At 34.2% G+C, this 15161-nt stretch overlaps 2 protein-coding genes across 2 annotated transcripts; one reads left to right on the plus strand and one right to left on the minus strand.

Annotated features, from left to right (window-relative positions):
• The first annotated feature begins 5148 nt into the window (after positions 1-5148).
• On the plus strand, positions 5149-7094 carry LOC142556562 (putative pentatricopeptide repeat-containing protein At3g11460, mitochondrial). The gene has a single exon (XM_075668023.1). The coding sequence runs from the start codon at positions 5163-5165 to the stop codon at positions 7032-7034; it is 1872 nt and encodes a 623-aa protein (XP_075524138.1). The 5' UTR covers positions 5149-5162; the 3' UTR covers positions 7035-7094.
• Positions 7095-10856: 3762 nt separating this feature from the next.
• LOC142555254 (26S proteasome regulatory subunit 4 homolog A-like) lies at positions 10857-13980 on the minus strand. Its single transcript, XM_075666029.1, has 6 exons — positions 13398-13980; positions 12915-13160; positions 12121-12290; positions 11827-12043; positions 11577-11717; positions 10857-11110 (listed from the first exon to the last, which is right to left on the minus strand). The coding sequence occupies exons 1-6, from the start codon at positions 13872-13874 to the stop codon at positions 11027-11029; spliced, it is 1335 nt and encodes a 444-aa protein (XP_075522144.1). The 5' UTR covers positions 13875-13980; the 3' UTR covers positions 10857-11026.
• Positions 13981-15161: the final 1181 nt, after the last annotated feature.

The raw sequence follows: 15161 nt of genomic DNA on the forward strand, positions 1-15161 counted from the left end.
TCATCAGTAAAGGTAATGAAGTAGGAATGCTCAAATTTTGTGCTAACACTTAGCGGGCCACAAACGTCTGTGTGGATCAAATCCAGTAGACCATGTGCACGTTCTACGTTTCCATCGAATGGAGTCTTGGTCATTTTTCTTTTCAGACAGGACTCACGGGTAAATAGAGAATTTATGTCTGACAAGTCAAACATGCATTCTCCCACTAGCTTGTGTGCATCCTTCTTTGAGAAATGTGACATAGTCTAGCGTGCCATATTTGTGTGGAATTTGGATCATCTAACTTTATTTTGTTTGTTGTTGAAACCATGTTTACTTGGACATTCACTTATCATTTCCAGAACATTTCTGGCACATATAATTTCTTATGTCCGGACTTCTTGCAGTGAAATAAATATGTTCTAACTTATCGGGCTTTGTAGGCCTTTTAAGTGTCTTTCAGATTTTGTCTCTTATTGGGATTGTTTTTCTTGTGAGGGGTAGAACATTTCTTTTCCTTACCTTGTGGGTCATTTTTCGTCTGACGAAAGGCCCATTATAAAAACAATTTTTCTTATTTTATGGTGATCTCATAAGTCATAAGCATATTGATTAGCTCTTCAGAGCTATCAAATATCTTATTAAACTTGAAGTTCAACATAACCCCGTCAAATGAGGAAGAGAAAGACAACAAATTGATGTTATCAATTAACTCGTTAGGAATCACATATTCCAAGCCCACCACATTCTCAATAAGCCCAATCATATATACATAATGCTCATGGGCTAGAGCCTCATCTTGCATGTGTGTAGTCATGAGCTCCTTGAAAGTAGTGTGCATCATCGTATGAGTTTCATGCACCATACAACTCTTGCACGTGCATTCGAATGTCAGCAGCATTCAAAATTTCCTCAAATTGTCCCTACAGTTCATTTGACATAGAAGCGAGCACATCACACTTTAGCTTGCATAATATGGTCCTACCATCTTACATGCTTTGTCAGTTCAGCAGGACTGACATTGGTGTGTATATCATTTTCTCCGAATTTAGAACAATTTTTCCCAACCAGTCTTGAAAATTAGATTCGGTTAGCTTGTTAATAACAAAAATGTATTACGTAACGAAATCGAAAATATACTGATACGGAAACAGAATAATGGTTGCTGATTATTTTAAAATAATTTTAAGATATAAAATATGGATTTTATTTTATAAATCTCCCTCCCACTATTTTGACATTTTCACCACCCTCTGATGAAAAAGGGAAATCGTATTTCCTTAGTGGGCACGTAGAGTCCAATTAGCCAATTATAATCCCGAATAATATCAGCCAATTATAATTTCTAAAAGGTATAGTCCAATTGCATCCTTATGCAACCTCCACGTGTTTTGCCTCACGTTTAATAAGGGCCCAATAATATGACGCCGTTTATTTTTACGTGTCAAACTAACCCATCAATATTGAATTGTAGTAGACGGTCGCCATGAGTTCCCCCAATAATATGAGCCGAAGTCATGGGAGTTCCACTCAATTCACATCATATGTCCGGTGGAAGTCACAGCTTTCCGGCGTACAGGCCTCCCCAATAATATGAGCCAGACACTGTCCGCGGGTAGCGATCAACATGCAACCACGGTTGATGGAAGGCAAGGAAAAATTAAACTCTTTTAATTTTTACTTTTTCGGTTTGATATAAATTTTGAATCTTATTCAAAATGAGGGATTTTAATTTCAAAAATTATCTCATTATTTTAATTTAAAAACGCGTGCCACGAGTTTGTATGTTTGCCGGATTCATGCAACTATATTATTTAATAATATACATACATGCATACTACTATATATCGCATATATCATAATATGACATTCAACAATAACTAAGGATGATCGATCGCCAACACTATTAGATCCATGCGAGCCATACATGGATCCAGGTCCAAAACCTAGGTGGATGCAGGGATGCAAATGCAACAATTACAAGAGCTTCCAATATTTTACATGTCTTCATCTTGATCATCGGGCCCACTATCTTCCAGTCTTGATCTCCCACTATTTCTAATAATTACAATTAAATAGCCATGGCACATAAGGGATACATCTCATGGGGTGGGAACGGGCCATAAACCAGGCCCACTTTAATAATATCAAATATTAATTAAAAAAAACCCGAATAAAACAGTAAAATATCCTAACATACACCTAACATTTGGTCAAAGCTCTCGATCATCCTTCATGCATTTAATATCAAATATTAACATCAATTAATTAAACAAATTTAATTAACTGATCAATCTATATCTAATAATTTATCACTAACCACCACAATTATTAAAAGATTTAATAAATTAAATAAACTTCTTTATTTAATTTTCAATTAAATCAATAATAATTGATTTCTTGTAAAAACTCATTTTTATCATAAATAATTAAAATCATATTCTAATTATTTATTTCATAAGAAAATTATTAATTTTCCAAAAATTAATTTCCAAAATAAAAATTGAACCAATTTTCAAAAATATCAATTTTACCCAAAAATTTGAAAAATCAGAAAATCGCACCCTAGGCCCAAACAATTCAAGCCCATTATTCAGCGCGCTTCCCGAGACGCTCCCGAGCATCCGCCCGCCCGCTGCCCGAACGTTTCAGGCAGCGGCGGCGGCCCTGTGCGCGCAGAACACGCACAGGCGAGCCGACGCCGCGCGCAGGCGTCGGACGCCTGCGCTAGCGCGTTGCGCGCGGCCGTGCGCGGCCCTGCGCGCACGGACTGCCCGGAACAGTTCTAGGCAGATTGAAATTTTTTTTTTTATTTCGAAAATCTGGAAAAAATAAATTTTCGTGGTGCTAAATTTGCTGAAAAATTTTCTTGTGTGGTTAAAAATAAATTATTCAATATCAAAACCATACGATTTAGAAAAAACCTTGGCTCTGATACCAATGTTAGATCTCGGTTTTCTACACGCCCAAACGCAGCGGAAGTTTAAAAATTTTTGTTTATTTTCACAATCAAAATATGTTTTGCTCTGGGCGCTCGTATGATTTTAACAGAGACATTCATAGGATGTTAAAATTTATACCTTTGGTGAATAAATCATACGGCTCCAACTATTCCGGGTTTAGCGGAGATAGCTCTTGATGAATCCCTACGAACTTTCTTCGATCTCCTAATCCGGTCCACGACTGAAATATTTGCTCATCTTCTAATTTGCACTAGAAAATTAGAAGATGTTTTTGCGTAGAGATATAACACCAAAAACGACACTGCCTCAAAATAAGAGTGGCTGAGTTTTCTTGGCTTTTGAGAAGAATTTTCGAGAGCTTCTTTGAAAATTGAAAGAGCCGAAAGAATTGTCAATCCCCTTTCAAAATCACCGAACAACCTTATCAAAATGCATGCCATTAGAATAAAATATTCTAATTATCTTTCTAATACTTTATTTACTTAAATAATCAAATTAATTAAGTAAATTTAAGATTCAAAAATCATGTCTTATCAAATGCAATCTCGATGCACATCTTTTTGGAGGCTAGGTGGCCTAATTATCATAATATAATAATTGGGCCCATTAATTAACATTAATTGGCCTGATTAATTAATTGAGCTAGTAACACTAGTTTAATCCATTAATCAAGGCCCATTAAAACTTTAATTATTTAATATGTTGGACTTGTACTCCTACAAGCCTATTAAACATATTACCAACCATATTTAATTTATTAATTAATCAACTCAACTCTTGAGCTTAATAAATTAAATACATTATAAATTCAACATTTGAATTTATTATTTAAATGATAAATTCAACTTCTTGAATTTTTATCACCTCCAAAATTTAATATTTAATAAACCCAACATTTGAGTTTAATAAATTAAATTCTCAATTTTTTTTATAAATTCAACTCCTTGAATTTATTCTCTCCAAATTTCATAAATTCAACTTCTTGAATTTACTATATCATAAATTCAACTCCTTGAATTTATTTTCTCAAAATTTAATTATCATAAATTCAACTCCTTGAATTTACTATATTATAATATAAATTCAACTCCTTGAATTTATTCTCTCAACGGGAACAAACAATCCAGTACTTGTGTGACCCTCAATAGTTCAGGGATACAGCTAGCCGTGGGTTCACAACTCTTTGTGATTCAGGACATAATCCTTTATTCGGGCTTACCCTACTTAGCCCCATTCTTTTCATCAACACCTTGATCAAGAATGTCAGAACTCATTTCTGATTGCACCCATCGGATCATGGTAAGAGCGTCTAGTAGCATCGCCCCATGATCCCCTAGGTATCACTGATAGTGCCTGCAAGAACCAGTCGATTATGATTAGCGTACAGTACGGTCCCTTCATCTCATATATCCCGATCGAATCTGCAACCATTGGTTCATCGAGGGTTGCATATTAATTCGATAACTATGTGATAACTATAATAGTGGCATCACGTGTACTATTGGAGAACTCCTTCTCCAACGTACATCTCATACTCTGGCCAGAGATTCCATGCACTATTATTACATTAGATCACATAGGATATCCACATCCGTAGGTGAGCGGTGAATCCCCGACTACAATGCACTGGCTCCTATATGTGTCGCAACTGTACCCAACCTCGCCACCTGATGACTCTCCTGGAGCCGGTAAACGAGTCAAAGCACAGCCCTAGCATATAGAGCCTCAGTGTTGTCCCGGGTCGTAAGGACTAATGGTGTACAATCATAACCACGGACTTATCCTCTCGATGAATGATAACCACTTGGAAAGTCTGAGGGAGGGTTGTTCGGTATAATCATCATATGACTACTCATCTGCATGTTTGGACATCTCTATGCCCTTACCAAAGAACGCAGTACACAACATCACAGATGCTAGTCTCGAGCTCAAGCGGCCTTTATCCCTGTTTTAGGCGGTTGAATCGACTAGGAACGAATTTAGAATATTCAGTGTTTACAAATGAGTTTCAACATCGAATTACGATTCATTTGTATTAAAGCATAATCAAGGACTTTATCTATGCTGTATGCATGGGTATACAGATAAAGTATAACAATACCATAAAAAGTTAAATTATATTAAAATAAAGATGGTTTATTACAATTGAGTCAATAAATTCCCAAACCAACCGTTGGCTTGTAGGACATCTACTCTAACACTTACGGAGCTCTAACTTCCATGAGCAAGCAAAACTTGGTGCTATCCATGAAGATAGGATACTTCCTCCAAACCAAGAAAATCGCCGCTACCGCAATCGATGGCAAATGGAACACACAGCTGAGAGAGCTCTCAAAACAGGGTCTATACAGCCAGGCCCTGATTCTGTACCTTCACATGTTGAGATCTGGTGCCACCCCGAATGCCTTCACATTTCCCTTTGTGCTCAAGTCCTCGGCCGCCTTGTCTCTAAAACTCTCCGGCACCCAAATTCACTGCCACATCGTCAAGTCCGGTTGTCACTCCGAACCCTTCATCCAGACAGCTTTAATTTCTATGTACTGCGGGTTTTCTTTGGTTGACAATGCGTACAATGTGTTTGATGAAAGTCCTGAAGCGAGAAGATTAACTGTCTGTTACAATGCCTTGATATCTGGGTACGTGCGGAAGACAAGATTATCAAATGGGTTGGTTTTTCTGAGCGAAATGAGGATGAAAGGGGTGCAGCTCAATGCCGTAACAATTTTGGGATTGGTTCCAGGGTGTACGGTTTCGACACACTTGGATTTGGGAATGTCATTGCATTGCCTGGCTTTGAAATCAGGTTTGGCCAGTGATTTTTCCGTGGGTAATTGCTTTCTGTCTATGTATGTTCGTTGTGGTTCAGTTCAGATGGCAAGAAAATTGTTTGATGAGATACCCGAAAAAGGTTTGATCACTTGGAATGCCATGATATCCGGGTATTCACAAAACGGGCATGGAATGGAGGTTTTGGATCTTTACCAGGATATGCAAACATCCGGAATATTCCCGGACGAGGTGACATTGGTTGGTGTCTTATCCTCATGCGCTAACCTCGGTGCACAAAGAATTGGCCGCGATTTGGAAAAGAAGATAGAGAATTTCGGATATGGATCAAATACCTTCTTAAACAATGCCTTGATTAATATGTATGCTAGATGTGGTAATTTGTCAAAAGCTAGGGCTATATTTGATGCTATGCCGGAGAAGAGTTTAGTCTCATGGACTGCAATTATTGGCGGTTATGGCATGCATGGGCAAGGAAAGGTTTCTGTGGAGCTCTTCGATCAGATGATCGGAACTGGCATTGAACCAGATAAGGCAGTTTTTGTTAGTGTTTTGACTGCATGCAGTCATGCAGGGCTAACAGAGAAGGGGTTGGATTATTTTTTTTCCATGGAGAAGAATTACAATTTAAAGCCCAACACCGAGCATTACTCTTGTGTTGTGGATCTCCTGGGGCGAGCAGGACAGTTATCGAAAGCTCTCGACATCATTGAGGTGATGCCGGTGAAACCGGATGGTCCTGTATGGGGAGCCCTTTTGGGTGCTTGCAAGATTCATAAAAATGTGGAGTTAGCAAAGTTGGCTTTTGACAAGGTTGTGCAACTTGAACCTACGAACATAGGTTATTATGTATTATTATCTAATATATACTCAGAAGCAAATGACATGGAAGGAATTTCGAGGATTCGGGTAATGATGCGCGAACGAGGGATCAGAAAGGATCCGGGCTATAGCTATATCGAACGAGAAGGAAAAGTCCACCTATTCATGGCTGGAGATGAAAGTCACCCTCAGGCAAAAGAGATATATAATATGTATAGAAAGTTGGAGGGCTTAGTCGAACCGAACAACCGAGCAATCTCTAGTAGCACGTCTGTGCATAGTGAAAGGCTGGCGATTGCATTTGCATTATTGAATAGTACAGAGGAGGAGATTTGTGTCATAAAAAACTTGAGGATTTGTGCAGATTGTCATATATTTGTAAAATCAGTGAGCAAGTTCGTAAATTTTGAGTTTATAGTTAGAGATGCTACACGTTTTCACCATTTTAAGGATGGCTCATGTTCTTGTAATGACTTTTGGTGAAACTTGATAGTCCGTGTTTAATTCAGCAAACGTGAAACCAAAAAAATCATTAATTATATAACCAACGTTTGGTATTGCATAACTTTAAGAACTACATCTTTTATATTATGAACAAAATTCTTCAAGGTATTGCATAGCTAATCTTATTAAGACTGGTCATATTATTTATCAGTGTTTTTTAAAAAATAAGTATTTATTCACCTCCTCTAAATATGAAAACTTTGATTAAAAATTTTAATTAATAATAATAATAATAATATTGATGTATGAACAATTAATATACAAAAATTCACAGTGACATTCTTCACTAAAAAATTGAAAAGCGTACTATTGTATAAAAAAATTTATAGTTTATTTAATATTTTAAAGAATGTGAAAAACTAAATATATAAAAGTAAAATAAAAAACCAAAATTAAACAAAATGATATCATCAATGTAAACATTCAAGTGAGTGTTAGTTACACTCCATTTTATTAAAAATACACTTCATATTTTTTTCTTTACTCTAAATTACCTAATATGTCCTCAGGCAATTTTTTAAAATATTAATATAAAAATATAATGTCTTTTATACATTTTTCTTTTATTAAATATAAAAAAATATTAAAATTAATTTATAAAAACTCTTACGAGACTCTTTCATGAGTCAATTTGAAAACTTTTTCTTTTCCTTTCTCAATACCACTTTTTCATTGCTCCAAGACTTATGACTTGATTAATAGATAAGCAAATCACTAACAAAAAAATCAATTCACCTCGGCTGACGAAATGATTTCTAAATTTCTTTTAATTGATTGCAGTAGCTCAAGTAGAAATTTTTTTTGAAGAGCCAACTCCGCAATGTGACTCGAAAATTAGGAGTTTTTCACCTGAACAGAAAAAAGAATCCAGATCACATCAAAATGCAGCATTATCAATAAAAAGATTATCGTCATTCAAATATTATACATTTGATTTTATTTTTTTGCTTATGTGTTTTTTTTATCAGGATTCTATTGTAGCTAATCTCGTTGTTGCCATGCTAAAATATATTTATGGTATCATTAAAATTGTTCCACGTACGTACACATACAATTGACGTATCACGCTTATAATCTCTCGCATGCAACTAGGCATTGGACTTGATCAACTTTTGTTTCGACTGAAACCCCATTTCTCATTTTCTCGTGCCCGTCAAAGATCTAAAACGTTTGAGCACTGGTTAATTTATATCTTGTCTCTGGCCAGTTTTCGAGGGAAGTTTGGGATATGAATCCAAACAACAGGAGAGTGGATCAAGTTGCTTACCTTTGATTTGGGCACCGTTCTTTGTATTCAACAGTTCCCTTTGATTGGTTAGATAGGAATTAGGGAGGTGTTGCTACAAAGGTTTTCAGAGATGTTTGCGAGTCTCTTAGTTTTAATTTGGCTGTTGGTCACTGATTAATTCCTAGTCGGTGGAAGTATACGTTTGATTCTGCATGCATGTTTTTGTTTGATTTGTGGTTTTCAAGCTCAAATTGGGATGAGTGTAAAGATCCATTTCTTCAAATAGCCTAAACCTAAAAACCTCAATTAAACCCAGTTTTATGAGGAGATCATTGCTAACTACCCCCAACGCATTGCAAAACATGATAATCGTCTGTTCCATTCCACGGGAAGTCGAATCGATATCAATATAGCTACTTAAAAGAAAAAAGTTAATCCAGGTTGAACTTACAAGAAATATTGAACCGATTATCTAAGAAAGAAAAAGAGATGTACAGTTCCTGATCATACAAATTTAGCTAATATTAACGCCCCTAAAACGTCGAAATAATTTAATTTTTTTTATAGTGATTGTTTAAATTATTTCAACTTTGTTATTTGATTACATATTATACATGTTTTAAAAATTATTTACTTTTATACTCGAGTCTATCTTTCACTAGTTAATTTTAAATAAAATTGCGATGAAAAATATTGAATGCCCCATATTATTTGAGGTACCCAACTTTTGAATTCCGACTTAAATGTAAAAAAAAATTTAATAAATAAAAATATATCTAGAGCCAGTCTTGTAGAAAGAAAATTTAAATTCTAAGAATTATGCTTCGGCATGCATGCATGTAGATATATAAGATGCGTAATTAACTAGGTGTGAAAATTTGAAACCTAGACAAGAGTAGGTTTCTTGCGATACGGTATGATGAGTCTTTATATGTAAGACAGATCAACCTTACCGATATTCACAACAAAAAGTAATACTTTTAGCATAAAAAGTAATATTTTTTTATGGATGACCCAAATAAAAGATATGTCTCACAAAATACGATCCGTGAGACCGTCTCACACGAGTTTTTGTGCCTAAACAATGGACCAATTCGACTACACAAATTATGGTTTAAAAAAAATTTATGAAAGTAATTTTTTTAAAAAAATAGAATAAGAATGATTTTTATGTGAGGACTCTTTTATTTTTTAAATATGATATCAGTTCATTGGAAAATATTCTTTCGTAAACACATTGAAAAAAACATATATCTCCAAATCGGATGTCTCATGAGCAAATCCTTTGCTCCATTATTTTTAGGAATACATCATAATTTATTAAACTTGAGCTAAATCAAGTGTTACATATTTGCTGATATACAGTGGGTAAAAGTCCTTATACCAGATATTTTCGTCACTAACAAAATCATGCGACGCCAAGTTGGCAGTACATACAAATATATGTATGTATATTATAAAAAATTTAATAATATAAATATTTACTTGACAAAAATAACCAATCATACTATATACACTTCCCTTTCCTTCACAAATATAAATGTAATATAGATATTCAATGTGCTTAACTTTATTTATTTGAATATAATCGAATGGATTTATAAAAAGAACCAGCATAAACCAATGAATCTATTTACTGTTGCACTATGGGTGTGTTTGGTTGATGTGATTAAATAAGGATAGATGAATAATCACATATTTATCTAATGTTTGTTTAAAATTTTAAAATATATTAATAATCATTTTGACCCGGTTTAAGACCTAATTTTATGATTAATTATTTGATTATTAATTTAACAAATTAAGTGGGATAAGTTATCAACACACCACAAATTACATTTTTATCTTCTTATCTCTTATGAAAATAAATATTTATTAAATTCTAATTTATTGTGTTTAATGATTACCGTAATATTTTCAAATATATTTCTAATAAATATATTTAAATTAATTTTAATAAACATAAATTATAATTATAAATATTTAATTATCTATTTAATTATTTTAAAAATATTTGTAATTATTTTAAAAAACAATAATTTTATAATATCACTAAATTTTATTTAACATTAAAATTAATATTCAAACTATTATTGCTATTTTAATTATTAATTATAAAAATTTTATTATCTATCAAATTATTTTAAAAATATTTATAATTATTTAAAAAAAACAATAATATTTTAGTTATTACTAAAACTTTATTTAGCATTAACATTCAAAATATTATTGTTTTTTTAATTATTAAAGTAAATGCATATTTACAAATTTATTTCTAATAAATATATTTAAATTAATTTTAATAAATGTAAATTATAATTATAAATATTTAATTATCTATCCAATTATTTTAAGAATATATATTTAATTAACATTTTGAGTATTTTGGTCATTACAATAAAATTTACAAAATTAATCCATCATTTTAAAATCATATCAAACATCATGTTATTTATTTCACCATACTATTAATCCATATATCTCATTTTTTAATCACTCTAATTATTAATCATTTACTTATCCTATCACACGTACCAAACGGAGCCTAAAAGTATATGGTTTTAGAAGATCAATTAATTGCGTGCCCGCAGCACAAGAGAGAGCTATTGCATTGAATCAAATTGCTGTCAAATAAAACATTCAGGTACATGTGAAATCAAGAGAGGAACGTTGATAAATTCTACAAATAGAGAAATGAAGTGTAATGAAGTGATATATATATATATATCCCCTTTCATAATCATCACATATAAAGACCCTCTGGTACGCCTTCTTTCTTCTTGAACATAACCTTGTCCTTGGCCTTCTTGAAATCAGCATGTGTCACCTACATATGAAGGAAAAATTCGATATCGATAACCGGAATAAAGCAAATCCATACATATTAAAGGGCTGAAGTCTTTAGAATTTTTCATAGCCAACAGTCCAACACCAGGCACTCGATATTGATGATGCTGAAATGGTGTTCCGATGTCATGTTTAGCTTATCAAGAAAACCGTGTGTTTTGGATAATTTCATATCCATTTTCATAATAATGTGAATTGAAAGATGTTTTCCCTTCACAAAGATCTTCTGATCTCTGCACTTCACTGACTTCAGCATCATATTTACTGATAGTAACCAGAGCAAAACAATAAGCACCGTAACATTGCAAATGCTTCCATTACATTCACAAGTTCAGAAATATTGCATTCATCATGGGCATGAGTTATAAGCAACGAATATCCAGTTTCATATTTAATTAACACAAAAGATGCCATCCAAATTATTCCTCGTAAAAGGATTTGCTTACCTTCATGCGACGCTCTCTCAAAGCAAGCAAACCAGCTTCAGTACATATAGCCTTGATATCTGCACCAGAAAACTCATCCTTGGTCATAACAAATTCTTCAAGGTTGACATCATCAGCCAACGTCATCCTTGACGTGTGAATCTAAACATCAAACAAGAGACTTATTGAGTGATGTTGACAGTCATAAAAAATGTTGGCATCCAGGTACCAATGCTAGTGTTACATCTATCACAAATAATCCCATAAATACCTGAAATATACGCCTCCTTGTCTTGATATCTGGAAGAGGGAATTCAATTTTCCGGTCTATTCTACCAGGTCGAAGAAGGGCAGGATCAAGACTTTCGATTTTATTTGTGGCAAGAATTACTTTAACATCTCCTCTTGAATCAAATCCATCTAACTGGTTCAGCAATTCTAACATAGTCCTCTGAATTTCACGTTCACCACCGGAATGAGCATCATACCTGTAGAGAGTATTTTACAATAATTGCATTGATGATAACCGCGCCTAGTGATAGCCCACTGACCATATAAAATTTACCTTTTTGTGCCCACTGCATCAATTTCATCAATAAAGACAATAGATGGAGAGAGGTCATCAGCAACTCTAAACAATTCTCTCACCAATTTTGGACCATCTCCCAGGTACTTCTGAATTAACTCACTACCAACAACACGCAAGAAAGTGGCTGATGTAGAGTTTGCCACAGCCTGAAGAAAAAGGATACAAAATTACCATGCCTCGAGCTCAACTGTTTCCAGATGTGATATAAAACTGATTATTAATGGAGCCAATCAACTAACAATAACTGAATCCTACAGCCATGAGCCATCGATCATGCCCATGGTAGGATCCATCCACAATACTACGCAATCATACATTGTTGCAAACAAATTCACTCAGAACCCTTCATATTCCACAGCATTGGTCTTGGGATCCATTCACTCAGCCCCATACGGAATAAAGTTGTAAAAAAGGTTATCCAGCTTGAGAGAAAAATTTGCATATAAAGTACAGCTGATATTGTCACCACATGCTTCGAATACTTTCAACTTTCAACTGTTCCTGTTCATATAAATCACCAATATGTACCCCAAAAAGTAGTCATCAACGAAACAGTGGCCGCCGATGTAATACAAGGCTACTTCCTATCCCCCCCACGGTAACAAATCCAGAAAAAAAAACAAATAGAACTTGCCCATTGAAAAAGAAATATCTTGATGCTGACAATAAGGCCCCCATTACATACAACCATTCATCGGAAGACATATGGATCTCAAAATACATAATGGAAGGAATAGGAAACTAACTAAAGAAAGTAAAAACATACAAACCTTTGCCAGCAGTGTTTTTCCAGTTCCAGGTTCTCCGTAAAGGATGACGCCCTTAGGAGGTTTAATTCCAATATCCTCATACAATTCAGGGTGAGTCAATGGAAGCTCAACCGCCTCTTTAATCTCCTGAATCTGAGCATCAAGCCCACCGATATCAGCATAAGACTCCAATGGAGCCTTTTCAACCTTCATGACAGATACCATAGGATCAACTTCATCCTGAAGCAGCCCAACAACAGAAAGGACCTGCAAAAAAAGAAAATTTCCAATTCAAAAAATTTAGCTAATTCAAGTATTTTCGTTAAGATGCATAACAACAAATTCTCACCACTCTAAACTTTTATCTTACATTATTAATGGTAGGAAACGAGCAAAAAAAAGTAGAGCATTTCGGACAACAATTCCAATTCAGCCCTAATTTCCCATTCCCGTATCTCCAAATTCAAGAATTCCAACTCAACAAATCAAAGCACAAGAAATTACCTTATTGTGCATAAGAATAGCACATCCAGGCTCGAGCTGATCCTTATCCACGAACGACAAGATCCCAACGTAGTACTCCGGTCCCACGGACGACGAAACAATGGCGTGATTCTCATCAATCAACTCCTCTAAATTTCCAACACTCATGGGCGTCCCCCGTAAATCATCAACCTTCGATCGGTCCTCCTCAGTCTTCTCCTCCTGCGGCTTCAGCCTCTCTTGATTGGCAACGAACTCCTCTTCCATCAACAGATAGTCTTTGATTCGCTCCATCTTCAAAAGCCGTAGCTTGCACTTCGTCAAAGGAGTCACCGTCGGCAGCCGAGCCGCTGCTTCTGGACCCTTCTGCTTTCGCTGCTTCCGTCCCACACGAGACGGTGGCGCAGCCGGCTCGAATTTCTTCTCCTTCTTATCACCGTCGTTTTTCCGATCCCCCGGGAGTTGCCGGTTCAAACCACCAGAAGTGCTATTACCCATGATTTCAAATATGAAATTAAGACTTCAAATTAGGGCTTTTATCGCAGCTTAGAAAGAGTGGTCGTCGTGTTCGGGAAACAATGAAGCAACATAATAAGGGGATTTAGGAGATATTTACAGAATAAACCCTTAGGCATAAATCCGACCCATTGTTATACTTATTTGAAACCGAACTCGTTATCAATTCTATCTTATTAAAAGTGAGATGATTATAAAAATTATTTGAGAAAGAAATCAATTTTTTTTTTCTTTTCATCCTCTTTTTCCACACTGTGTATCATAATTCCAACAACGTCAATCCAACGTATGAAATCTTTCCCAAAAATAGAAGACCTAACTATACCAACAAATTTGAAAGCTTTTCAATTTAAAAAAACCTTACGGTTAGTAAGTATTGTTAACGCAAAAAACTTTTCTTATTTCTATCATAATAGTATTACATCTTTTATTGAAACTAGTGGGCCGACGCATGCGTTGCGTGTTTGTATAATATTTTTTATAATTTATTTGATTTATATTTAAATAAAGATCAAAATATGATTATAAGAAATAGTGAAGGACTATACTGTAATTTTGATATATAAATTAAAAAATAAATTGAAAAATAAAAGAATAAAAAAATGACTTTAATGAGAATTGAACCTATAATCTAATCCCCATGAAACAATGACCCTATCCGCTGAACTACATATAACTTGCATTAAAATTTTAACATTTTATTAATATATATAATTATTAAAACAGACCATGACACCAAAGTTATTTACTCTAAATGTCTTAACTTAATAAAATAGTATAGATAAAGTTTAATAGAAAAATAGATTTTTTGTCATACACAACAATGTGTACGAACACACAAATATCTAATATTCATATCAAATTACAAATGTCTAATATTCATTTTATAAATTGATTAAACAATATTTCAAATATCTAATATTATGTTACACGTTGTTAGGTATGATTTAATGGGATGGGGTCCACACATTAAAAAAATATAATAATTAAAAGTTCTTTTCCCACATATCCCACATCGTGACGATAACAAAACTGGATGAATTAATCCATTATAAATAGAGCTCAATTCCTTCAGTTATTGTATCCCAAAATCAAAAGTTTATCAGCTTTGATAAAAAGAGAGTGCATAGGAAAAAAGATTGTATTTTTTTCTTGAGTGCGGGAATTCTCTTGTGTGTGTTAGAGAAATTATTTTCTCGGTATACTTGGGGTTTGGGAGTGAGAAATATTGAGTGTATTTGTGTATACACTTGTTGTAATATTTCTTCC

The sequence above is a fragment of the Primulina tabacum genome, chromosome 9 (assembly GCF_025594145.1).
Source record: "Primulina tabacum isolate GXHZ01 chromosome 9, ASM2559414v2, whole genome shotgun sequence".
Classification (NCBI taxonomy): Eukaryota; Viridiplantae; Streptophyta; class Magnoliopsida; order Lamiales; family Gesneriaceae; genus Primulina; species Primulina tabacum.